Below are 26,411 nucleotides of genomic sequence, written 5' to 3' on the forward strand. Positions count from 1 at the left end.
CTGCCCTCAGGCTTCAGACAGTCAAGGGTCCAAGGTGCAGCATCCTCGAGGCTATCAGCTTCTTAGAGGTCTCAGAAGTTCAGAGGGTCCTGCTAGATCTGCGTCCCCCAAACAGGTTTTAATGTGCTCCCTCACACCACTGTGGACCCCTCCCCTCCTCCCAGCATCATCATCAGAACACCTGGGAGAACATGGTTCCTGAGCCCACAGGTCACTGCAGGCCAGGGTGTGACACTGGCTAAGCCTGCTGGAGCTTTCTGGAATCCGGGACCTCATACTTTCCTTGCCTTTCTCCCAATGGGTCTCCCTCCAGGCCCTGCACCCAGCCATAGCTCCCACCGTTCCTTCCCTCAGCCTGCCTTCTGGCCCACTGCCCACCAGAACACTCCATGAATGAACACACCTTGTTCTTTTCACTGCTGCATCCTTGCACACGAGCCTCCCTCAGCCTGGAAAGCCCTCTCCTCCATTCCTCCATTTGGCCAACTCACACTGATCCTTCACGACCCATTGCAATGTCATTTCCCCAGGTTATTTGTCACTCTTTGCTCTCAACTCCCACAGCATCCTGAAAAGACCTCTTCTGTAGCTGCAATAAACTTATTTCTTAAAACAAAGTCAGGGTATGTGGTCTAACAGCAGGGGAACTAAATACTTGAGATGAGGACCATAAAGGAAAATTCTGGCTGAGGGATGTGCTGAGGGACAGTACTTCTTTCCCCAGAGTATGAAGATCTGATTACCTGTGTCTGGGGCTAGTGCAGTGCCAGCTTGTAGCAAGTGTTCAACAGATGTTTACTGTATAAATGGATGAGTGAATGAGTGCATGTATGTACGTTGAGGGGAGGAGAGAGGATGAAGAGCTGGGGTAGGGTAGACTGACCCCCAACACCATCTGTGCTCACAGCGGTAGGAGTGCAAATGGTGGCAAGGACTCCTCAAGTCTGCTTGTAATCATGGCCGTGTCCAGTGTTTATCACAGAGACTCAGTAATTCATTCAACAAATAAATATTGCATGGTGACTCTGTGCCAGCCACTGTTCTAAGTGCTGGGGATTCAACAATATAAAAAGCACCAATAAAGAGGTTAAAAAAAAAGCAAAATCCCTGCCCACAATCTAGTTGGCAATGTGCATAGTGAACAAATAGTAATTAAGCAACTGATCATGGCAAGTGCCACAAAGAAACAATAAAGCAACAGTTAAGAGGAACAGAGTAAACAGGTGCATCCTCAGCAGGAGGCAGGTGTGCCTGGAGCAGATCCAGGGTCACCGGAAGTCAGGTCATGCAAGGCCTTTCCAGGGTGAGAGCTTCAGATTTATTTTAAATGTTGACAGGGAGGGTTCTAAGCAGGGGAGTGACATGATCTGATCCCTCTACGGTGCAAAGAGAGGATTTGGCAGGGGATGAGGCGGAAGTGGGAAGCCACATGGGAAGTTGTTGCAGGCTAAGAAGTGGTTAGATTCTGGATATGTTCTGAATGTAGCCAGTAGGGTTTTCTGTGGGGCTGGATGGGAGGTGAGGGAGAATGGAAGCTGCCAGGGATGATGCCGGGGTTAGGAGCTTAGTAATGAAGGAATTGTGCTGCTGTTTTCTGAGATGGGAAGATGGTGGGCAGATGAATTAGGACAATCCCTTGTGAGGCTCACCGTTGGTTATATGGTGGGGTGGGGTAGTGTTGAGGGACAGACGATGGGAGAATAGGACCTTTGGTGCTAGCACTTGTGTCTGGGCAAGCCTAGAGCTGGGGTTTCTCCCAGGCAGAGAAGGTGTTCTGGAGAGGAGTTGTCTGAGTAGGAACTGAGTTGTAAAAGGAAGGCTGACGGTTACGCAGGTGCAAGAGTGTTCCATATAAAAGGAACAGCGTGAACAAAGAACCAGAGAACTGTTAAGGAGCACTGGATGCTTGCTATGTGCCAGACGCTGCTAAATGCTTTACCTACTTTACCACCTGAATCTATTGAGGCGGGGACAATTATTATCCCCCTTTAGAGAGGAAGAAACAGATCTGAGAGGTCAAATAATGTGTCTTAGAGACACAGGTAGGGTTATAGGATGTAGGGGTGCTATAGTGTGTGACTCTGGGTGGGATATGAAACCAGGGAGTCTGAGTTTAAAAGACGTCCTGGAACTGGGAGGCAGCTGTAGATATCTGGGACCGGCTGCAGCAGCAGTGAGAAGGAACAGCAGGATAGCAGGCACACAGGGCAGTCAGAGGTGGCCTTGGTAGGTGACCTGTCCCCACAGCAGGGTAGACAGCCCCACATGGGCTTGACAGAGCTTATTATCTCTGAGTCTACCAGTCAGATCCTCCGTGTAGCTGTGAGGATCCCTCCTGGTTCTAGTAACTGTGGTGACAGTGGCCAGGGTGGGGTGGCTGGAGAACCAGGCCCCATAGAGGGACTTGGTCACTTAGTTCAGCTGGTTGGTCGGCTTCCAGGGCCTAGTTTCAGATATGTATCCCTTTCCCAACCACAGAGCTTTTTCAGGGTCACAGCACAGCTCCAGAAGAGATTCTTCTTAAAGGTACGGAGTCAAGGGGTCTCCAGAGTCAGGTAGAAAACAACGAAAAGGAAGCAAGGACCTTACTCCATACTTCTCAAAGTATATTGACTTTGTATCCTGTAGCCTTGCTAAATTCACTTATTAGTTCTCGTCTCTTTTTTGTAGGTTCCTTAGGATTTTCTACATCTGTGATCACACATTATCTATAAATATAGTTTAACTATTTTCCAATTCATATACCTTTTTTTTTTTTTCCTTGCCTTACTGCAACTGGACCTCTAGTATAACAAGTAAAGTGGTAAGAACATTCTTGCTTTGTTCTTATCTTAGAAGGAAAAATTCAGTCTTTCCCATTAAGTATGATGTTACTTATAGATTTTTCACAGATGCTCTATGTCAGGTTAAGAGGAAGTACCCTTCTGTGGTAGGCAGACTAGCCCCCCAGCGATGTCCAGGTCCTAATCCCTGAAACATGTGAATATGAATTACCTTACATTGCAAAAGAGAGTTCGTAGACATGATTAAGGATTTTGAGATAGGGAGTTTATTGTGGATTATCCAGATGAGCCCAATGAAATCACAAGGGTCTTTACAAGATGGAGGCAAGAGGGTAAGAGTTTGAGAGATTGGAAGATGCTATGCTGCTGGCTTTGAAGATGGAGTAAGGGGCCATGAGCTAAGGAATGCAGGGGGCTTCTAGAAACTGAAAAGGCAAAGAAATAGACATTCTTCTAGAGCCTGCAGAAGAAGTACAGGCCTGCTGATACCTTGATTTTAGTTTAGTGAAACCCCTTTTAGATTTATGACCCCCAGAATTGTAAGATAACACTTTTTTTTGTTGTTTTAAACCACTAAATATATGGTAATTTGTTATAGCAGCAATAGGAAATCATTACACCTTCTATTTGTAGTTTTCTTTTTGTTTTTTAAAAATCATGATGGGTGTTGAATGTTATCAAATTATTTTTCTACATTTCTCCAGGTGATCATGCTTTTTCTCCTTTATTCTACTAATTTAGTGAGTTAACACTGACGTTCAATTTTTAAATCAACTTGTATTCTTGGGATAAAGCCAATTTAGTCATAATGTATTATCCTTTTTATGCATTGCTGGATTCAATTTGCTAACAGTGTGTTAAAGATTTTTTGTGTCTACATATATGAGGTATATTGGTCTATAGTTTTCTCATAATGTTTTTGTCTGTTTTTTTTAGCAAGTTAATTGCTGGCCTCATAAAATGGGTGGGGAAATGTTATCTTCTCTATTTTCTTAAAGAGTTTGTATAAAATTGATATTATTTCTTCTTTAAGTGTTTGATAGAACTCACTAGTGAAGCCATCTGGACCCAGAGTCATCTTTTCAGGAAGTTTTAAAATTATGAATTCAATTTCTGCAGTAGATATGGGTCTATTCAAATTTTCTATTTCTTGTGTCAGTTTTGGTAATTTGTGTCTTTTAAGGAATTTGTCCATTTCATCTAAGTTGTAGAATTTATTGGCATAAAGTTGTTCACAATATGCCCTTATCCTTTTAATGTGTGTAGGATCTATAGCGATGTCCCCTCTTCATTCCTGATGTTGGTAATTTCTGTGTGTGTTGTGTTTTTTTTTCTTTCATCAGTCTAGTTTGAGCTTTATCAATTTTATCAACCTTTTCAAAGAATCAGCATTTGATTTTTCTCCATTGTCTTCTATTTATTTCCTTCCTTCTACTTAAATTTATTCTTTTTCTAGCTTTTTAAAGTAGAAAATTTATTTTATGCCTTCTTTTCTTCAAGTGTAAGATTTAAAGCTAAAAATATACCTTTAAGTCCTGATTTAGCTGAGCTCACAAATTTTTATTATTTAGTTAAAAATATTTTCTAATTTTGCTTATGATTTCTTCTTTGATCCCTGGGTTATTTCCAAGCATCTGGGGATTTTCCATATGTCTTTTTGTTATTAATTCATAATTCTGTGTGGTCAGAAAACATACCTTTAATTATTTCAATCCTTTTAAATTTCTGTTTTTATGGCCCAGTCTATAGTCTACCTTGAATATTCCATGTGCTCTTGTTGGGCCCAAGGTTTGTTAATTAAGTCAAATGGGCTGACTGCATTGTTCAACTCTTCTATATCCCTTTTGATTTTCTATCCTATCAAGTACTAAGAGAGGAGTGTTGAAATCTCCAATTATAATTATGGACATCTATCTTTTTCTGTTAATACTGTTGGCTTTGCTTCTATATTTTGAATCTCTGTAACTGGGTGCATACAAATTCAGGATATCCTCTTCTCTCTGGTAATACCCTTGGTCTTGGGTTCTACTTTTCTGATATTAATATAATCACTCCAGCTTTCCTATGATTAATGTGTGCATGATACATATTTTTTACTTTTAGCCTGTGTTTTAATATTCAAAGTGTGTTTATCATGTAGTTGGGTCTTGCTTTTTAAAATAGTTTGAAAATCTCTGCCCTTTAATGGAGTATTTAGACCACTTCCTCAAAGTAAAAGCTTCCTAAAACTGAGCACTGCCTGTGGTTTGGGAAAGTCACTTCTGCATTTTGTTGGCATTCCACAGGGAAAGGTTAAGTGACAGGGTCACTGGCTCTTCCTCCAGGTTCTCTGTGCCAGTTTTCTCATCTGTAAAGTGGGGATAACTGTACCTACCTCACAGGGTGGTTGTAAGAATTAGACGAGATAATCCATATAAAAAGTGCATAGTAAGCACTCAATAAATGAAAGCTACAGATAGCTTTAAATAATTAGATAGTAATAATAGGTTATTACTATTATTCCACTAAGCACCCTCTTCCCAATTGGCTTTGATGAAGTGTTAAGAAATGAATCCCACTTTACAGTTATAAAGAGCACTTGTATGCATCCTCATCTGCTGAAAACTACTGCTGGAGGCCTGATTTTATATAGTTATATAGTTATGATTTTATATAGTCTTTTCTCTCTATTCATTTTTCAACCATGTGCTTTTCCTCTTCTAGCCAGTTATCCTTTTTTTAAATTAAAATTTTCGTTGAAATCTATCAAACTGTACACTTTAAACATATGCATTTTATTTTATATAAATTATACCTCAATAAAGTTGATTTTAAAAACTAAAACAGGGAGTTCGCTGGTGGCCTAGTGGTTAGGATTCTGGGCTTTCACTGCCGAGGCCCGGGTTCAATCCCTGGTCTGGCAACTGAGATCCCGCAAGCCACGCAGCACGGCCAAAAAAAAAAAAAAAACAAAACTAAAAACTGGAAAAATTCTGTCACTTGCATCAGTGAATATAATATTCATGTATAGGTTTAAGACTAATAACAGGGACTTCCCTGGCGGTCCAAGTGGTTAAGACTCTGTGCTTTCACTGCAGGGGAGTGTGTGTTTGATCCCTGGTTGGGGAACTAAGATCCCAAATGCCGTGTGGCACAGCCGAAAAAAAAAAAAGACTAATAATAAAACCAACATCCATATGCCCACTTAACAGCTTAAGAAACTGTGCAACAGTCCCTTTGAAGCCCTTTGCCTGCTTCACTGTGTTAATCAGTTACTTTTCTTCATAGTTTTTTCTTTTCCTGGTTGTGCCGGGTCTTAGTTGAGGCAGGTGGGCTCCTTAGTTGCAGCTCACCAGCTCCTTTTAGTTGCGGCACACATGCTCCTTAGCTGTGGCATGCGAACTCTTAGTTGTGGCATGCATGTGGGATCCAGTTACCTGACAGGGGACTGAACCCGCTTCCCCCGCATTGGGAGGCGGATTCTTAACCCTTGTGCCACCAGGGAAGTCCCTTCTTCATAGTTTTGCCATACATGCATCCCTATGCAGTAGTCTTGGCTGCCTCTGAACTTTATTTAAATAGAATCATACTGAACGTATGCTTCTGTGACTTGCTGTTTCTGCTCATTATTTTAAACATTTATCTATGCTTATGTGTGTAGTGGTTATTACTTTTACTGCTGAACAGTGTTACATTCTAGAATCTACCATTCTCTCGAGTCCATATGGGCCGTTTGCAGTTTTGGGCTTTTCGGAACAATGCTGCTATGAATATTTTTGTTCATGTATTTGCAAGGCATCATGCTGGGATGGAACGGCTGGGTTGTGAGTTATGAGCGTGTTCAACTCGACTAGTTAATGCCAATTGTTTCCAAAGTGGCTTATACTAATTTATCTTTCCACCAGCAGGGTAAGAATTCCTCTTTCACCACATCCTTGCTGACATCTACTGACACATCTTCACATCCTAACAACACTTCTGCCCACTTGAGTTTTTATAATAACAGCCAACACTTAATCCTCACTTAAACTGTGGCAGGCCCTGTTCTGAGCGCTGTGTGCGTGACCTTGTTTCACCCTCACGAGAGCCCTAGCTATGATAAGTGTGTTGTCATTTATGAGCCAGAGAGCAAGTCTTTGTCCCTCCCTTCCCCCTTCCCTCGTCTGGGCCCAGTGCCCACTCTCTGTGGCCATTTCATGTCTTCCTTCTCCCATCCTGGGCTGGGCTGGGCTGGGTCCCAGCAGGGCCTTAGTCCCACCCCGGACCCTTTCCTCCTCAGGCTGTTACTCCCTGTCGGTCCGCCTCAGCCGCCCTGCATCCTGGGACCGGATCAGACACTACAGGATCCAACGCCTTGACAATGGCTGGCTGTACATCTCACCACGCCTCACCTTTCCCTCACTCCAGGCCCTGGTGGACCATTACTCTGGTACGGCCATCCCCTACCTCCATGAGAGCAGACTGGGATGTGGGTCTGTGGGGAAGTTAGTCATACCCTCGGACACTTTGCCTGCTGGAGAATATCTAGGCAAAAGTGGGACCTCCCCTCTCTCCATGCCAGTCCCTATGCCAAGAAACACAGCCCGGGAGCCCGAAGTTCATCTCGTGCCAACAGAGCCACGGAGGTGTCCCGTGTTAGTGCAGGCCAGTGCCTCACCCACCACTGTGGTTCTGAGTCAAAGTCCCCAATGGCTGGCACAGCTCTCTCCACAGGAACCAGGCCCAGAGCTGTTGCTATTGTGGAATTCAGTTGATTCTCAGCATTTTCTGGTGCTTGTTCTGTAACAGGCACTGCAGCCACTACAGCAGAGTGTCAGAGAAGCAGAGAGGAAAGACTACTACTGGGAAAACTGATCGGGGGATTTCAGGACAGTCATTCCATGCAGCAGATACTGACAGAACAAGTAGAGACTGATCATCCCTTAGCTTTCTTCTTTCCGAAGCGCTTTTCTAACCAGAAACTGGGGCTCAAAGAGGTCCATCAACTTACCCGAAATCACACGGTAAATTAAGTCTCCCGAAACCTAGCCCAGAATGACCTTTGACTGCATGTCAGCTTCCAGATTAACAGCTTGGGGCTCATGCTCCCACCTGCCAAGTGTGGAAAGCTGTCAGGGTGAGGGTGGAGCTGTTGGGGAGGAAGGCAGGGCTGGAGTCAGCCATGTCAAGGGTCTAGGTCTCTTCCTCAGAGCTGGCGGATGACATCTGCTGCCTACTCAAGGAGCCCTGTGCCCTGCGGAGGGCCGGCCCACTCCCTGGCAAGTCCATACCTCTACCTGTGACTGTGCAGAGGACACCACTCAATTGGAAAGAGCTGGACAGGTGAGAAGCCCCTGGAACATGAAGGCAGAACAAAGGAGAGTTAGAAGGACCCACCCCTGGGAACCCAGAATGGGCTTGTCGCCTTCAGGGACACCTGGAAGCCAATAAGCATTGACTGAACTCAGGCCAGCCCAGGCTCAGCAGGTCTGCTGGGGGGACTAGCAGGGAGGCCAAAGTGGGCATGGATATGGGGCATGCCTGGGCACCAAGGTGGCCAGGATGGAAGGTCAGACAAGATGGGATACAACAGAGAGCACCAGTCCTGAGTGAAGTCAAGGGGAGTTTGATCTGACAGGGAACAGGGAACCACTGTGAGTTTTTCAGCAGGTTTGAGAACAGGGAACCGTGTGGTAGGTGCAGGGAGGAGGGTGAGGCCCCCTGATGCAACTCTTTCCCCCTCTCCACAGCTCTCTCCTGTTCTCCGAAGCATCTGCCACAGGGGAGGAGTCCCCCCTCAGTGAGGGGCTCCGGGAGGCCCTTAGCTCCTACATCAGGCTGACTGATGACATCTCCTTGGACGATGCCAAGGCCCAAAGCAGAGGCCGAAAGGGGAACCAAGGCTGCAGCACCTAGAACCCCAACTCAGCTCGGCCTGACTGAGCACCCCAGAGGCAAAGGCTGTGCAGAGTGAGGGGAGGGCTGGGACACAGAGGCACAGCCAGAGTCCCACCTCTATCCTCTGTTCCTTCCTCTCTCAGCCCTAAGAGGTCACCTAACCTCCTCCCAGTGCCATGACCCGACCTACAGCCTCTAGTTCAAGTAAAGACCAGTTAAGAACAGGGCCAGGACTCCAGAGAGACTAGATATCCTCAGTGTGACCCAGCCAGTTCCCGAGTTTGGGAGTCCCAGTACCACCTTCCTCCCTCTGCCTGTCGAGTCTCATTCTACATCCCCACAACCACTCCCACAAGGCAGAGAACGCCCACTAGCATCAAGGAGAAAAAAAATAATCATTTAACGAAAACTGACCAGTCTCACTCAGAATGGCAGCACACCTCAGAAGGTAGAACTACGGCCTAGAAGGGACAGGAAGGCAGAGGGGATGGGTGGCTTAAACGGCAGCAGAACCTGGGCTGTCCAGCTTCCACCTGACCGCCACGGTGAAGAGCAGGACCTCTGACAGTCCAGGTCCTCCACGTCCCCATTAAGCCCCTTCTCTGGACAGTCCTAGCTCTCAGATCTTTCACTTTGTGGTTCATCAATTGAACCTGGCTAAGCTTTCTCGGCTACAACAGCCTTGCCGTCTTGTAGCCAAATGCAAAAGACACCATCCGAGCCTAGCACGCTGCAGTGAGCTCAGTCCTGTCCCTCAATGCCGAGCGGGAGCGTCAGGGCATTGGAAGGTGGTAAGCCCTCCGTCCACAAAGTCAAGGCCACAGCCTACACCAACTCCAGCCCTTGATTTCCCTGCTGCACATTAAGGGAAAGAAGCCTGGATAGAGCTGTTAAGGGAGCAGGGAGAGGAGGAAAAGGGAAGGGGGAAGAGGGAAGGGGATGAGAGGGCACCACCTCTATTGCTCCTATTGGGTTCTGAGGCTAGAGGTGAGGTGGGAAAGGCTTTACCAGGTATCACCAACAGGGGCTCAATTAAAGATCTGATTTATTCAAGTATCATCTGAAAACATTCTACAACAAAAACTGTTGTTATTAGATGCTGCTTGTACTGTGCTATGGACCACGCACATACTGCCATACTGTTTTCAGAAGACTTGAAATGCCAATGTTTGATAGTTTAAAAACCGTACACCTGATGGAAAAGGAAGACAATTTAATGTTTCATCCGGATCCAGAGGTGCACCAAATTAAAGGACGGCTCCAATCGGCAAACAGGTGTTTCACGATGGTATCCAAGAAGAAACGGTTGGTGATGGACAATTCAGAAGTGCTTCCCCAAAAGGTGGATGGTTCTTTAAAAAGTTTCAGGTCACAACCCTTGCAGAAAACACTGACGCCCAACACACTGATTCTCGGTCCAGGAAACACAGGTCTTCCAGGTTCCGCGTGGCTGGGGTGCCCCCCAACAATCGTGTTTCTGTGGTGTAACTAAGAGGGTCCTTTGGACCGGACAGGGAGCAGGTGGGGACTGTGCACCGTCAGTCATAGTGGATGGCAGTGTAAAAGATGATCCAAATGACCTAGAGAGGAAACAAGCAACGTTCATGGGCTCCCTCACCAACAGGGTCAACATAGGCTCCCACGCCACAAAACAAAAGCATCCTAAGAATGTGCGCACAGTGTACTTCCCGGGGGCTATCCAATGCATAAGCTGCTTGGGGGCTTACATAATTTCACTGAAATCAAGCTTTCTCTAATAGAGCCCAGGACCACCGTCCTGTGCTCCCAAAGGGACCCTGGACAAGTCTCTCCCCCTGCCAAACAGAGACCAGAGTGCGAGGGCTTAGAGTAATGGGTGTGGAAATGATACAGGTAAAGCAAACTGTACTGCTAGTAAGTGTTAGCATTAGCAACAAACGTGAAAACAAAACTACATCATACCCTGTCAGCTTCATATCAAATAAAGCAGAGGTTCTCAAACCTGACTCGCCTTTGCAATCTTGTGGGCTCTTTAAAAACATACAGAGAGATGCCCGGGCGCCACCTCCCAGAGATTCTGATTTCGTTGGTTTGGGCTAGGTTCTATAATTTTTAAAAAATAACTTTGAGATATAATTCATATTTCATGAAGTTTACCCTTTTAAAGTATATAATTCAGAGGTTTTTTAGTATATTCAGAGTTGTGAAAACATTTTGGAGCATTTGCATCACCCTGAAGACAGAATCTATTCCCATTATCAGTTACTTCCCATTTCCCCTCCTACCCCTGCCACTGGCAACCTTAATCTACTTTTTATCCATATGGATTTGCCTATTCTGGACATTTCACATAAATGGAATCATACAACATGTGGTCTTCTGTGTCTGGATTCTTTCACCTAGCATAATGTTTTCAAGGTTCATCCTTGTAGCATGTACCAGTTCTTCATTCCTCTTTATGGCCAAGTAATATTCTACTGTACGGGTATATAACATTTTATCTAGCCATTCATCGGGTGACGGTTGTTTGCATTTTTTGGCTGTTATGAATACATTTTTAAATGTTTTCCAGTTTTCAATATGCAGCCAGAGTTGAGAATTAGATGTAGAAACTGACAATGAGCTCTGGATTTGCTCACCACAGGGAGACTATACAGTATATCACATCACATCTTTTGGGACAACATTAACTCAAGAAAGGACATGCCCTCCAGACTCAGGAGTCTTGAAAAATGGTACCCAAATCACATACTGTAACTCAATCAAGGGGCTCGCCTTGAATAACTGACATCTCAGGAAATGACAAAACCTGCTGTGAAATTATCAGCTACACATACCATGAACAAGGCAAACGATGTCATAAACCCTTCCTTTGTGAGCTCCCACGTGCCGCCATACTCTTCCTCATCTATCTGTAGGTAGTTGCTGAAGTAGAGGTACAGGACACCTGCATTGATCAGGCAGAATCTGGAGCAAGGGAGGACAAGCACCAAACATAAACTGTAAGCTTGGAAGACTGAGAACTCCCACCAACACGGTCCAGCTCTATCAGGGCACTTGCTGTTGCACAGTTAACTCTATTATGGGGGCAAATGAAATAATACATAAAAACGCCTAGGCCCTCAATGGAGCTGCCCACTTGGTTGTGCTAGAGACTGAAAAAAAAAAGGAGCAACTCTTTTTAGCTGACCAGCAAAAGCAGAAAATAAAAATAAAGCACATATAAGTTCTCCAAGTCCCCTTGAAGTAAGACAGAAGGCTGCTTGCTGAACAACCCCAAATAGGTCCAGTACCTGACATGGGCCTCCAGGTAGCTCCAGCTCGGTGGCGGGGGGGGGGGGGGGGCATGGGAAAAACACATGTGAAGCTGCTGCTTCATGGCCTAGTTGAGCAAGCAAGGGCATAGTAAAGCAGCCTCTGCATAATTCCCAACGGGAGACAATTTCTGAATGTCCACTGTCTGCTACTGCACTTGATGCAGAGGTGAACATGACAGTTCCTGCCCTCACCTCACCACCTACTAGGGGCCAGAAACAGTCAGAGTGGAACTGAAACCAGAGGTTTGTGAGCACTTCCAGGAAGGTCTTTGACCCCTATCACGTTATGATTTAACTGATGCTGGAATCAGAATACCACGAGTAGTAACACATCACTCTGCTCTACTGATCTCTTGGTACTGTCATTATGTAAAAGTAATATTCATAAAGTGATCAAAACTCTCTTCATGATCTTTCCAGTTACGGCACCTAATCCAATGGGGGACTATATGCCTTAGGCCACATCCCTTCTGAAGGCTGCAGGAGAAAATGCAGAGAGAACAGGTTCCTCCTAGCAGATAAGTGTGGGCTGGCGTAGGGCAGGGCAGTATGACGGTGATGAGGAGTGTAAATCGGTATGGGGGGGCGGGGCAGGGAACAGACCCTGAGGCTGTCTGAGCAAGGTAACAAGGAGGTAGGGTGTACATACACCAGGAAGTCTAGTTTGTGAGTAGCCAGAGTATGGGCTTTCTCGTGAGTGGAAGGAAAAGGAGCTGGGAGGCTGGTTTAAACCTGTTTCAGGACATAAGTACAAATAAAGTTTGAGGACAGGGACTGGGAAAATGGCTGAATGGGGAGGCAAGAATCCCCAAAGGCTTCAAGCCTAAGGACCTGGGAGAACCATGGGTCCAGTAACAGAAGGGAGTCAGGAAGGACAGATGGTTTTTCTTGGATTTCACACGAAATACAGTCCTTGGCTTGGCTATGTCATGGCCATATCCTTATTGTCTACTAGAAATTTTGGGACCCAGCCAATCTGGCCACCTCCCTCTGACAGGAGTTCCATTTTGGACAGGCTGAGTTAGTGGCTCTAGACAGAGCCAACTATCAGGACTTAGCAATGTCACTCTGGGGCTCAGCTAATAAGCTAGGGCTGGAGAGTGACTGGAGACTCACTGACAGTCTCCAGCTGTAAAGTGGTTGCTTAGTGAGATGAGAAAGGGAAATATAAGGGAAAGAGATAAAGGATGACAGGGAGAGAGAAAAGGGCTGACATAGGCCCTGCCTTCCAAGGGGCACACATTAAGTAGAAAATGAATTCATAGACACAAAGGCATTTAAAAGTCTGGTGTACAAGGGGGAGGGGTCAGGAAAGGACTGGAAAGGCTCACACTGAGCTTTAAGGATGGGCATAAATTCTGTACTGTAAATGGGAGAGAATGACATAGCAAATGGGTGGACAAAGAAATGACCATACTGGGGACTTCCCTGGCAGTCCAGTGGTTAAGACTCTGGCTTCCACTGCAGGTGGGCAGGGGTTCAATCCCTGGTGGGGAAACTAACATCCTGCATGCCGCGTGGGGCAGCCAAAAAAAAAGACTGACTCAAATGGATTTTTAACAATTCTATCTTAAAAACTCCAGTCACAATTTTAACGAAATAATGCATCTCTAGCAAATACTGACTTCAGGGCTGGAAGGTAATATATGACTCTGCTTCCAAGGGTCAATGGGAACTCGTTTCAGCTTTTCAAAAATTTTAACAAGCATTCACTGAGCACCTCTTAATCATGTGCCAAGCTCTATGAGAGACAGAGAGGCAGAAAGGGATGAATAGAACCCCTCTCCAATAATGTAAAACCTCGACAGACAGAGCAGAACCATCACACTCAGTTCCCAGGCAAATTTTAAGTAATGAGACCCAAGGAAATGGCTTTACCTTAATAGGCCCTAACTGGTGGCCACACCAGAAATGAAGAGAAGTCAAGTGGGGGTCCAGACAGAGGGCAGCGAAGGCGGGAAGTAGGGAGGAGACGGTCACCACAACTGAGCACCAGGCAGCTGAGTCAGACAGATGGAGGAAAGGGTGTATGTGTGGAAAAATCAATGTCCTTGGGCACTTTCCAAGAGCTGGGAAAAAGGTGCCAACCAAAGGAGGGAAGGGATTCCTTTGGAGTGAGAGAAACTGGCTCTGGCAGGATAGTGTGGGACTGAACCCTAGAAAACAGGCAGTCCTGAGAAAGTGGCATGATGGGTAAGCCACTCCAAGGTGAATTCACTGCAAACACCCCATTTCTTGCTTTCTCAATAGCCAGCCATATTTTATCACTCTTTGTAAAGCTAATCATATGATTGCAGTGAACCACTTATGGAGTACCTATGATGTACTAAGCCCTACATTTAGCAATTTACTTGTATCATCTCATTTAATTCACACATCAATCTCATGAGGAAGGCACTTCTTTATTGCCCCCATTTTAATGAGGAAACTGAGTCTCAGAAAGTGAGCTCCAAATTATGTAGCTTGAAAGTGGCAGAGCTGGAACTTGAATCCAGAGCTTTCTAGAAAGTTTAAAAAAAAAATCTGGGCAGCCTTACTCATTTGCCACAGTGGGAAGGATACTAGACTAGCTCTAGTCTTTGCTATACTATTTTCAGATTGGGTGACTTCGGAAAAATCCCGTAGGACTCCTACAAGATGAGATAGGTGCTGGGGGTTTGAACCAGTGTCATCCTCTCCTAGAAAAGTGATCTGGGGAAGACAGGAGACTACCTTTTGCCTCTAGATTGCCTTCTGCCTTCTCTGGCATTTTCCTTATATCTGCCTTTTTTCTCATAGAAAGCTAAAACGGGGTGACCAACATTCTAAAAATGTATCTACATACCACTTCCACCCTGAGAAGACCTCTATGAACCCCAGGTCCTGCCTGTGTCTCATCACCCTCAATGAGTCCTCATCAAATGTCCACTCTGTCAAAGTCAGTCAGAGGATAAACTCTTATGGTTTCCTTGGACAAATGCTTTGCTCAGCATCATAAATCGGAAACCTCTTTAGGGACTTCCCTGCTGGCGCAATGGTTAAGGATCTGCCTGCCAATGCAGGGGACACAGGTTCGATCCCTGGTCCAGGAGGATCCCACATGCCGCGGAGCAACTAAGCCCCATGTGCCACAACTACGGAGCCTGCACTCTAGCGCTCTCGAGACACAACTACTGAGCCCGTGTGCCACAACTACTGAAGCCCGCGTGCCTAGAGCCCATGCTCCACAGCAAGAGAAGCCACTGCGATGAGAAGCCCGCGCACCACAACGAAGAGTAGCCCCCGCTCGCCGCAACTAAGCCCACGCTCAACAACGAAGACCCGACGCAGCGATACATACATACATACGTACATAAATAAATAAATATAACACCAACAACTCTTTAGTTAGGAGAGGGGACTGTACATTCCTTTTGGGTTATCTTCTGAAAAAACAGGCAACTCAAATGAGTTTGAAACGATTTCACACTTTTCACCCCAGAGTAAGGAATAAGAGATGTATGTGATCACGGTTAAAACAATATATGTGATTTTCCATGGGTGAGTATGACAGTTTGTACTCCCAGAGGCCTGACTGTCCATTTCTACTATAACTTGCCCACAACTCCTATCCTAAGACAATTCCGGGACTTCCCTGGTGGTCCAGTGGTAAAGAATCCACCTTATAATGCAGGGGATTTGGGTTCAATCGCTGGTTGGGGAACTAAGATCCCACATGCCATGGGGCAACTAAGCCCGCACGCCACAACTACTAAGCTGGTGCGCCTCAACACGAGAGCCCGTGTGCCACAAACTACAGAGCTCACGCGCTCTGGAGCCTGCGCGCCACAACTAGAGAAGAGAAAACCCGCACGCCACAACGAAGAGCCCGCACACCACAACAAAAGATCCCACATGCCTCAACGAAGATCCTGCGTGCCGCAACTAAGACCCGACGCAGCCAAAAATAAATAAAATAAAATAAAATAAAGAAATACATCTTTTAAAAAAAGAAAAAGACAATTTCCACAAATCCTATTAATTCAACCTGGCGGGCATTCGGACTTGCTCTCAGTGACTGGTTAACAAGCTGAGCCACAACTGGGAGCTGGTGTCAACTGCTACCACAGGCACACGATAAAAAACTGAGGGCTTAATCTCCTACTTTTTCACTGCCTTTAAAATGTAGGCACCTGGGACTTCCCGGGTGGTCCAGTGGTTAGGACTCCGCGCTTCCACTGCAGGGGGCACGGGTTCCATCCCTGTTCAGGGAACTAAACATCCTGCATGCTGCAAGACGCGGCCAAAAAAACAGGAGGGACCTAAAACAACTTCTGCCAAGTCCAAGATTCAGGACATCCAGCACAGTGCACAAGGGAGTGGTCATCAAGTATCAGAAGCTCTTCCACTTTCCAAACTTCCACAGATAACAAACGTCATGTCAGAACTAGATGACTGCTGCCAACAGGCAATATGGCAATCTCTTGCGTGAGGTCACTATGGACCCATGAATGAATAAACTAACCCGGATCTTCATAAAGGTAACATGCCTGACCCAAGCTGCTCCCAAGCCTGTGGAACTGATGAGTGCTGTATCAGACCCAGGAGTGCCATCATGGGGCCAGTTTTTTGATTTAGTCATTACACACACACACACACAGACACAGGGAAAAAAACAAAACAAAACAAAACAAAAAACCCAAGACTTACCCTGCTATTCCCAAGAAACCTCGCAATGGTAACACTCCCCAAATGACACCTAGGACCACAGCAATGATCTGTCGGAACCAGTAGATCACATCTAAAAATTCATCCTGTAGAAAAGAGAGAGAATGTGTGCATAATCTGGAGTGGGTGCCACAAGAGAGCCTCTTGTGATAGGTGAGAAACAGAAAAGCTTTCTGCTAAACTCATCTTCCAGAGGAATTTTCCCCAAAAGCAATGGTATATGGTTCTTGAATCTCCACATCTTCTTATACATTAAAATGTGGTTAAAAAATGATGCATTCAGTTATCTTAAGTGATGGCTTCCAGGGCGTTGTGCTCTACATAAAAATTTTTAGAAAAATCATTTACTTTTTTTTTTCAGAAGCTACAAAAATGAAATTGCTGTGATAGTAACTGAGCTACTGGCCAGTTGTCTGACCTGGAGAGACATGAACAGTCTATCCCCAGGCAGAAGGGCTGACTGTTAACCAATTCAGTACCACCTTCCCACACTCTGAATTTCGAGTAAGTCACAAAAGAGAAAAGAGATTAGAAACAAAAGTGCAGGAGGCAGGTGCCAGCATATCTAATTTTCATACAAGAACACGGAAGACTCAGGTTTCTGACCTGCCCTGGACTGCAGACCAGTCCTTACACAAGGAAGGAAAGAAATGACACAGCAAATCAGAAAGATTTTACAAGAGCTGGGCAGCACCAGGGGCAGGACAAGGGCACCTTCAGGAAGTACCTCCCATCCCCCCCCCTTACAGGAACTCTAGGAAAAACTACTTCATCAGTCCAAAAAAAAAAAAAGGGAAAGACTGCAAATCTAACATTCTTTTCAGGCCAACTGGAATCAAGCAATTTGTGATGGTTCCTTCCACACGATGGAGCAGAGTTGGGGAAGTGCTTACACTCAGATCTTCTGAATGCGTGTGACCAGGAAGGACATCTTGAAGTCCCCCAACCATTCCTCACACACATTTGGTGGTTTCTCCCCGACTCCCTCGCGTACACACACACACACACACACACCCCCCACACTCACCCCTGAAAGGTGGTCTCAGTCTCCGCTCTCAACTCTCACACTTACTAGGATATTCTGTTTTCTCATTCAACAGTAAAGCACTGGCACCTCACCTTTAGTGAACCTCACCATGTGCTAAACGCTTTACCGCACCACGGTATCCCACTTCAGAGTTGTTCGGAGACTTGAGTGAGATGACGCACAGAGGGCGCCCAACACACAGCAAGTACTCAGTAGAAGTCTGTTACCGTTACTGTTCGTGCTAACCACGGTGGTAAGTAGTTAATTCGACAAGATAAGTCACTTACTCAAGATCCTACTGGGAGTAAAAGGCGGAGATCGAATCGAATTCAGCTCGCTCTCGCCGTTCAGGCACCCGACCTGCCCGCGGGGGGGGCAACTCCTCCGCCCCCTCCTTGCTGCTTCCCGCGTGACCCGGGCGACTTCACTCTTAAGCCACTCCGTAGTGAGCCCGGAGCCCGACAGCCGGGCCCTCCGAGTTCGCCCCGACACCCTTGGGCCACCCGCCCCACCACCCCGAACACTCGGCAGCGCCCGGACGGGGGCAGGGGCAGGCTCGGGCCTGTCCATTCGTCCCCGAGTCCCAGCCGGCTCCTCGAACGTGCGCCCTCGCCAGGCCCCACCGCACCTTGTCCTCCCAGGCCGCGTCGCTCCGCAGCACCTTGCTCCAGACGGAGACTTTGAGGGCCCCGTTAGCCAGCTGCGGCTGAGGCGGCTCCTCCTTCCGCCGCCCGCCGCTCATCCTCCCGTCGCGCCGCCCGGGCCGGGCCTGGGGCGCGCGGGCCGATCTAAAAGAGGTCGGGGTCTGGGGTCGCGGGTCACGGCGCACGGGGCGTGGCGGTGGCGGTGGCGGTGGCGGCGGCGGCGGCGGCGGCGGCAACAGGCTCAGCGGATCGCTTCGGCGGCGCGCCTGCGGCTGCCTCCGCTTTGCCAAACACCCCGGCTGTGCTAGCTCGGCCGAGACCAGGAGCGCGGAGGGCGGAAAAACGCAGCGCCGTGCGTCCTCCCGCCGACGTACTCACGCAGCCAATCGGTGGCCGCACAGCCGTCTACGCGGAAGAGCGACCGTCTCTTCGGCGCAAGCGCTCTACGCGCGGGGAAGTGACGGTACGCTTCCGCCAGCCCCGCGGTAGAGTGAGAGGGAAGGGACAATCTTGGTAGGGACGGCGACACGAGCGCGAGGAGGTGCTACGGAGACCGAAGAACGGTGGCTGAGGCGAAAGCAGAGGTTGGGACAGGAGCGTCGTCCAATCCACCACAGCTTGTCCCGTCGAGCAGCGGGGCAGAACGCGGCGCTACCTTCCCCGAGGCGTCCTTTCGAGCCCAAACCTTGCTCCCCGAGAGCCCCAAGTTGCCCCTCAGGATTTAGCCCTTGCTCGTTTTCTCCCCTAACCCTGCAAGTCCCGTAGGACCTTGTTCACAGAGTAAACTCTTTCCTGTAATAACTTAGTCTCCTCATGCCTAGCACCCTCTTTTGACAAATGTGAGCCCTGAGATCCAAAGAGGGGAAATGATTTTCTAAGGCTGTATATAGCATGTTGGAACTAGCTGAGGACTCCTCGGGGGAGTAAAGTTGCGAGAGTACTTTATTGGCTATCAGAAGATCTGGGTATTCATCTATCGTGTCCTCGCTATGGGCTTGGTTAGTGGTTCACAAAGTGTGTTTCTGGACCAGCAGCAGCTGCATCACCTGGGAACTTGATTAGAGATTCAAATTCTGAGACCCCCATCCCAGACCTACTGAATCAAATTCTGTGCGTGGGGCCCATAATCAGCGTTTCAGTAAGCCCTCCAGGTGGTGCCATGCGCACTGTGCTATGTAGCAAGACCCGTCATCCTACGTGGTGGGTTTATATAGGCAAAGAAACTTGCTCAGAATCACTCGACTGTTAACCTGGGTCTCTCTGACTTCAAAATCTGCACTCTGGGGAGTTCCCTGGCGGTCCAGTGGTTGGGGCCCCGCGCACTTTCACTGCCGTGGCCCCAGGTTCAATCCCTTGTCAGGGAACTAAGATCTTTCAAGCCGGGTGGCGAGGCCAAAAAAAAAAAGAAAATCCGCCCTTTTTTTTTTTTTTTAAATCCGCACTCTTAATCTTACACTTGAAGTCTTAAGGAATATTAATAAGGTCAGAACATCCTTTGCATAGCTGGCAACATTCAGGTGTAGTTCTCCACCTTAGGTGAACAATGGCATCTCCTAGCAAACTTTTTCAGAATACCATAGCTGTTGTTTTCTCCCACAACCCAATCCCAAGATCCTGTTTCAGTAGGTTGAGTGGGGCTGGACCCCAAAGATGATACACACTTCAACAGACATTACTTTTGTCTGGATCTGGTGGGACAGCCATATACCTGACGTGGACGTACAACTTTAGTACTAACTTTCCCGTGGATCTTGTTCTTATCAGCCCTCCCTTCTCTGAACCAGTTTCCCTCTCATATGCAAAACTGTGGTAAAGCCTAACCAGCTCACTCCAGTTTGGATGTGCACCACTGATATAAAGCCTATTTTATAGGTGGCATGCAGTGCTGGAGACAGACAGATCATTCTATCATAGAACGTTGGAAAAATACCTAGCCTGGAGTCAAAGACAGAAGAGGTAAGTTTTTAGTCTGCTGGGTCTGGTGGCAAAGGTTTGTAATGGGGAATTTGATCTGGGGGGTTAGGGAAGACTGAACTCTGAGGGAAGAATAGGAGTTAAGAAGAGGGAGAGGGAGGGGAAGGGAAGAGGGCATTCCAGGAGATGAAACCATGTCGGCTAATGGTGAGGTATAAAGCCACAAGTTGGGGAAGGACGAGGAGAATCATGCTGAATAATTTTTTTCCAGTGGTATAGAAAAATAATTGATGTACATCACTGTATAAGTTTAAGGGCTACAGCATTATGGTTTGACTTACATATATTGTGAAATGATTACCACAGTAGGATCAGCTAACCTCCATCTTCTCAGATACAATAAAAAGAAAAGAAAGAAGAATATGAAAAAGGAAAAAAAAATCCTCCTGTGCTGAGAACTCTTAGGATTTACTCTCTTAACTTTCCTATACATTGTATGGCAGAGTGTTAGCTATAGTCATCATGTTGTATGTTACATCCCTAGTACTTATTTATCTTATAACTGAAAGGTTGTATCTTTGGACCACCTTTCTCCACTTCCCTCTCCCCTCACCCTCTGCCTCTGATAACCACAAGTCTGATCACTTTTGCTATGAGTTTTTAAATTTTTATTATACTTTTTAAAGATTCCACATGTAAGTGAGGTCATACAGTATTTGGCTTTCTCTGTCTGACGTATTTCACTTAGCATAATGCCTTCAAGGTCCATCCATGATGTGGCGAATGGTAGGATGTTCTCTTTTTTATGGCTGAATAATATTCGTGTATGTGTGTATGTATGTATCTCACAACTTCTTTATCCATTCATCCATCGATGGACACTTAGGTTGTTTTCATGTCTTGGCTATTGTACATAATATTGCTATGAAAATGGGGGTGCAGATATCCTTTTGAGTTCGTGTTTTCATTTCCTTTGGGTATATTCTCAGAAGTGGAATTGCTAGATCGTATGGTAGTTCTATTTTTAATTTTTTAAGGATCCTCTACAGTGTTTTCCACAGTGACTGTACCAATTTACGATCCCACCAACAGTGCACAAGGATTCCCTTTTCTCCACAACCACGCCAGTATATGTTATTTCTTGTCTGTTTGATGATGGCCATGAAGAATTTGTTTTTATCCCAAGCGTGGAGGAAGCCACAGAAAGGATTTCAGCAGGGAACACTTCACTTTTCAGGTTTGCATCTTGACAAGATCACCCTGCCTGCTATTTGAAGGACTGGATCACAGTGGGAGACTAGTTTATAGATAAGATTTTTTTTTTTCTTTTTTTACTGGCTGCGTTGGGTCTTTGTTACTGCGCGCAGGCCTTCTCTAGTTGCGGCGAGGGGGGCGCTACTCTTCGCCGTGGTGCGCGGGCTTATTGCAGTGGCGTCTCGTTGCGGAGCTCAGGCTCTAGGCGCGCAGGCCTCAGTAGTTGTGGCACACGGGCTTTGTTGCTCTGCGGCATGTGGGATCTTCCTGGACCAGGGCTCGAACCCATGTACCTTGCATTGGCAGGCAGATTCTTAACCACTGTGCCACCAGGGAAGCCCTGGGAGACTAGTTTAAAGACTTAAAGTTACCCAGGTGAAATTTGGTGGGGGCAGTGAAGATGGAGAAAATTGGAATAAAACATAATAATAATAATAATAATTAATAATTATTAAATTTTAATAATTTTATCATTAAATAAATTTAAATAATAAATTTATTATTTAAATAATAATAAATTTATTGTTAATTATTAAACTTTTATTATTAAAATAATAAAAGTTAATTCCTTTTTAAAACTTAAAAAAATTTAAAAATTTCGCTATGAAATATACGTAACAAAATTTGCTATTTTTAAGTCTATAGTTCTGTGACACAGTGAAGTACATTTACTTTGTAGTGTGGCCATCACTACTATCCATTTTCAGAACACTTTCATCTTACAAAACTGAAACTTGGTGCCCATTAAACTGTTAACTCCCCATTCTCCCCTCCCCTCAGCACCTGGCAATTACCATTCTACTTTCTGTCTCTGAATTTGACTAAGTTCCTCATAAGACTGTAATCACAGTGTTGTCTTTTTCTAATTGGCTTATTTCACTTAGCACACCATCTTCAAGGTTCATCTATGTCATAGCATGTCAGAATTTCCTTCCTTTGTAAAGCTGAGTAATAGCTTTGTTAAATGTCCACGGTATATACATTTTATTTATCCATTCATCTATTAAGGGACACTTGGGCTACTTCCACCTTTTTGCTATTGTGAATAATGCTACAGTGAACAAGGGTGTACAAATATCTGTTCATGTCTCTGCTTTCAGTTCTTTTGGGTATATACCCAGAATGGAATTGCTGGATCATATGATAATACTGTTTTTAATTTTTTGAGGAATAGCCATACCATTTTCCATAGCAGTTTCACCATTTTACATTCCAACAGTGCACAAGAGTTCCAATTTCTCCACATCCTCATCAACACTTGTTTTCTGTTTTGTTTTGTTTTTTTCTTTTAACAGCCAACCTAATGCGTGTGAAGTGGTAACTCATTGTTTTTGATTTGCATTTCCCTAATGATTAGTGATGTTGAGCATCTTTTCACGGGCTTGCTGACCATTTGTATATCTCTTTTGGAGAAATGTCCATTCCAGACCTTTACCTGTTTTTGAGTCTAGTCTTTTGGTTTTCTGTTGTTGAGTTTTAGGAGTTCTGTATATGTACTAGATATTAATCTCTTATCATATATATAATTTGCAAATACCTTCTCTGTTCTGTGGGTTGCCTTTTTACCCTGTTGATAGTGTCCTTTAATATACAAAAGTTTTAAATTTTAATGAAGTGAAATTTGTCTAATTTTTTGTTGTTTCCTGTGCCTTTGGTGCCACATTCAAGAAATCATTGTCAAGTCCAATGTCATCAAGTTTTTCCACGTTCTGAGTGTTTTATAGTTTTAGCTCTTATGTTTAGGTCTTTGATTCATTTTGAGTTAATTTTTTTATATGGTGTTAGGTAAGGGTCCACCTTCATTCTTTTAACATGTGGATATCCAGTTTTCCCAGCACCATTTGTTAAAGACTCTCCTTTCCCCATTGAATGGTTTTGGCACCATCATTTGACCATATATGCAAGAGTTTATTTCAGGGCTGTCTCTTTTATTCCATTGATCTGTTTGTCTGTCTTTATGCCAGTACCACTCTTTTGGTTACTGTAGCTTTGTAGTAAGCTTTGAAATCAGGAAATGTGAGTCCTCCAACTTTGTTCTTATTTTTCAAGATTGTTTTGGTTATTGGGGATCCCTAGAGATTCCATATGAATTTTAGAATGAGTTTTTCTATTTCTGAAAAAGAAAAAAGTCATTGGGATTTTGATAGAGATTGCAGTGAATCTGTAGATTGCTTTGGTAGTAACGATATCAAGTCTTCTAATCCATGAGCATGAGATGTTTTTCTATTTATTTGTATGTTCTTTAATTTCATTCAGTGATGTTTTGTAGTTTTTGACATATAAGTCTTTCACTTCCTTGGTTAATTCCTAAGTATTTTATTCTTTTTGATGCTATTGTAAATGGAATTGTTTTCTTATTTTCCTTTTCAGATTTTTCATTGCAGAAACAGAGTTGCTTTTTGTGTGCTGATTTTTGTATCCTGCAGCTTTGCTGAATCCATTTGTTAGTTCAACAGTTTTTTGTGTGGAATCATTAGGGTTTTCTACATATCCGATCATATCTGCAAACAGAGATAACTTTATTTCTCGGCCCCCCCCCCCGCAAAAGTTAATTCTTTATATGTCATATTGTATCATATTTTGAAACTCTGCTCTTAACTCCAAGATTCAGTAAGTTTGTGTTTACATGGGAGGAGAGGAGAGTGTCACAGAAAGTTGTATTTGGAAGGGTGCTTAGATCCTGCCCAAGGTCACACAGCAAAGTTAGATGTCCAACAGGCATCTGAAACCTCATCTGTGTCCCTCCTCTTAGCTTTCTAGGAGCAGACAAAGCCAAGCTGGCAGCCTGGAAAGTCCTTGCCGAGAAGGTATTCATGGGACTGAGACGTGTTCCCTTTCTGCTTTTACCCAAAGCTTTCCTTATCTTAGGAAGTGGGGAATTTGGCTGAAACCCAGTGCATCCATCTGGTTAAAATAAACGTCTTGGGTGGTCTAAGATGGAAAAGAACTTAATGAAGAGTCAGATTTGGAAGTGGGAGAGACAGATGTGGAAGTAGGAGAAATGTTGCCTTTGTGAGGTTGGGGCTTTTTAGCACCAGTTAAACATATGATGTCAGTCTTGGGCCTGAGGGTGTCCCTTCCAGTTGAATGCCCCTATACCACTGCCAGCTGCCTGTAGCAGGGTTTGGAGGAAGGTGTGCTTTGAGGGGTAAGATTGTGGCCTCCGACAGAGATAGCTGAAATCACAGAAATCAGGAGCCATGTGGGGGAAAACCAAGGAGCTGTGGAAAGAGCACTGGTTGTGAAGTAGAGGTCTGAGTTTGTATGCTGGTCCTCTTCTTTTTGCCCACAAGAAATGTTTTACTAGCATTCCTGAGCCCTTACAAGGTCCCAGCTTTACTAAATGTTTTTCATACATTTGTCTCCAAAAGCTGGCTGGGCTCTTAGTCACTATACTGAACTCCTCTCCTTTTACAGTAGTCCTTCCTTTATCCACAGGGTACATGTTCCAAGACCCTAAGTGGATGCATGAAGCCATGGATAGTACCAAATCCCATGTATACTATGTTTTTTCCTATGTGTACGTACCTATGATAAAGTTTAATTTATAAGTTAGGCACAGTAAGAGAATATCTGAATCGCCAGCATCACTACTCTTGCATTTTAGGGCCATGATTAAGTAAAATAAGGGTTACTTGATCACAAGCACTGAAGTATAGCCACACTGGATCTGATAACAGAGCAGGCTCCTAAGTGACTAATAGGCGGGGTGGGGAGCACATACAGCATGGATAAGTGGGACAAAGGGATGATTCACGTTCCCGGCCCTGAGGGTGGGAGATTTCATTATGCTACTCAGAACAGCATGCAATTTAAAACTTATGAACTGTTTATTTCTGGAACTTTCCAGTTAATATTTTTGGACTGAGGTTGACCATGGGTAACTGAAACTGTGGAAAGTGAAAGGACTACTGTACCTTTACTTAAAATTTTTCTATAGTGAATGTTGACTACTTATGTAATTAAAATGACAACCTCAGGAAGGCTACACTTGACCTTCAGGACACTATAAACTCCTAGGAGCCGAGGGAAGTCAAATGGTCTTGGGGGACTACTTGGTGGTAGTCTTCCTCTCACCTTGTAACTTTGAAAGATGAGGTGCTGTCTTCCCAACCCAGCAGTTTCCTGGGGATAAGTCAGTGTCCTGATTATAAATGATCAGGTCTCTGGAGCAATAGCATGAGAATCTCCTGTGGCATCAGTGAACGGTGCAGATCCCTGGACTCTCTGGGGGTAAGGTCTGGGAATTTGCATTTTTGTAAGCTCTCCTGATGCATGAGAACTACTTCTCTGGGTAATTAGTCCCAGTTCTCCCACTTAAAAGCTGTGTGGTATTGGGCAAGTGATTTTTTTAAAAAACATTTATTTATTTATTTATTTGGCTGCACCAGGTCTTAGTTGCAGCACACGGGATCATCTTTGCAGCGTGTGGGATCTAGTTCCCTGACCAGGGATTGAACCCTCCCCGCCCCCTCCCCCAGCATTGGGAGCACAGAGTCTTAACCACTGTGCCACCAGGGAAGTCCCTAGAGTGTAGTTTTAAAATCCAGGGACTTCCCTGGTGGTCCAGTGGGTAAGACTCTTGTGCTCCCAATGCAGGGGGCCTGGGTTCAATCCTGGTCGGGGAACTAGATCCCACATGCATGCTGCAACTAAGAAGTCCGCATGCCGCAACTAAAGATCCTGTGTGCCGCAACTAAGACCCGGCGCAGCTTAAATAAATAAATAAATAAATAAATAATCCAGAGTCCTGACTCCCTAGGGATTCTTTTTTTTTTAAATAAATGAATGCCTTATTACAGAGTGTTGCTATATTTCTTCTTTTTTTTAAAAATAAATTTATTTATTTATTTATTTATGGCTGTGTTGGGTCTTCGTTGCTGGGCGCGGGCTTTCTCTAGTTGCGGTGAGCGGGGGCTACTCTTCATTGCGGTGCACAGGCTTCTCATTG

At 45.2% G+C, this 26,411-nt stretch overlaps 2 protein-coding genes across 5 annotated transcripts in view; one reads left to right on the forward strand and one right to left on the reverse strand.

The window, feature by feature from the left end:
- The window catches only part of SLA2 (Src like adaptor 2), a 26,029-nt gene extending 15,074 nt beyond the window's left edge, over positions 1-10,955 (forward strand). For 3 of the 4 annotated variants that reach the window (XM_061210080.1, XM_061210079.1, XM_061210082.1), the window contains 3 exons: positions 7,015-7,191; positions 7,952-8,084; positions 8,492-10,955. In XM_061210080.1, the coding sequence (XP_061066063.1) occupies positions 7,015-7,191; positions 7,952-8,084; positions 8,492-8,657 (476 nt within the window). In that variant the 3' untranslated portion in view covers positions 8,658-10,955. The remainder of the gene's footprint in view (positions 1-7,014; positions 7,192-7,951; positions 8,085-8,491) is intronic. The other variant, XM_061210081.1, reaches the window with a different exon arrangement.
- Positions 10,010-18,637, reverse strand: RAB5IF (RAB5 interacting factor). Its single transcript, XM_061210086.1, has 4 exons — positions 18,277-18,637; positions 16,604-16,707; positions 11,456-11,585; positions 10,010-10,219 (listed from the first exon to the last, which is right to left on the reverse strand). The coding sequence occupies exons 1-4, from the start codon at positions 18,388-18,390 to the stop codon at positions 10,178-10,180; spliced, it is 390 nt and encodes a 129-aa protein (XP_061066069.1). The 5' UTR covers positions 18,391-18,637; the 3' UTR covers positions 10,010-10,177.
- Positions 18,638-26,411: the final 7,774 nt, after the last annotated feature.

Source organism: Eubalaena glacialis, chromosome 13, assembly GCF_028564815.1.
Source record: "Eubalaena glacialis isolate mEubGla1 chromosome 13, mEubGla1.1.hap2.+ XY, whole genome shotgun sequence".
Lineage (NCBI taxonomy): Eukaryota > Metazoa > Chordata > Mammalia > Artiodactyla > Balaenidae > Eubalaena > Eubalaena glacialis.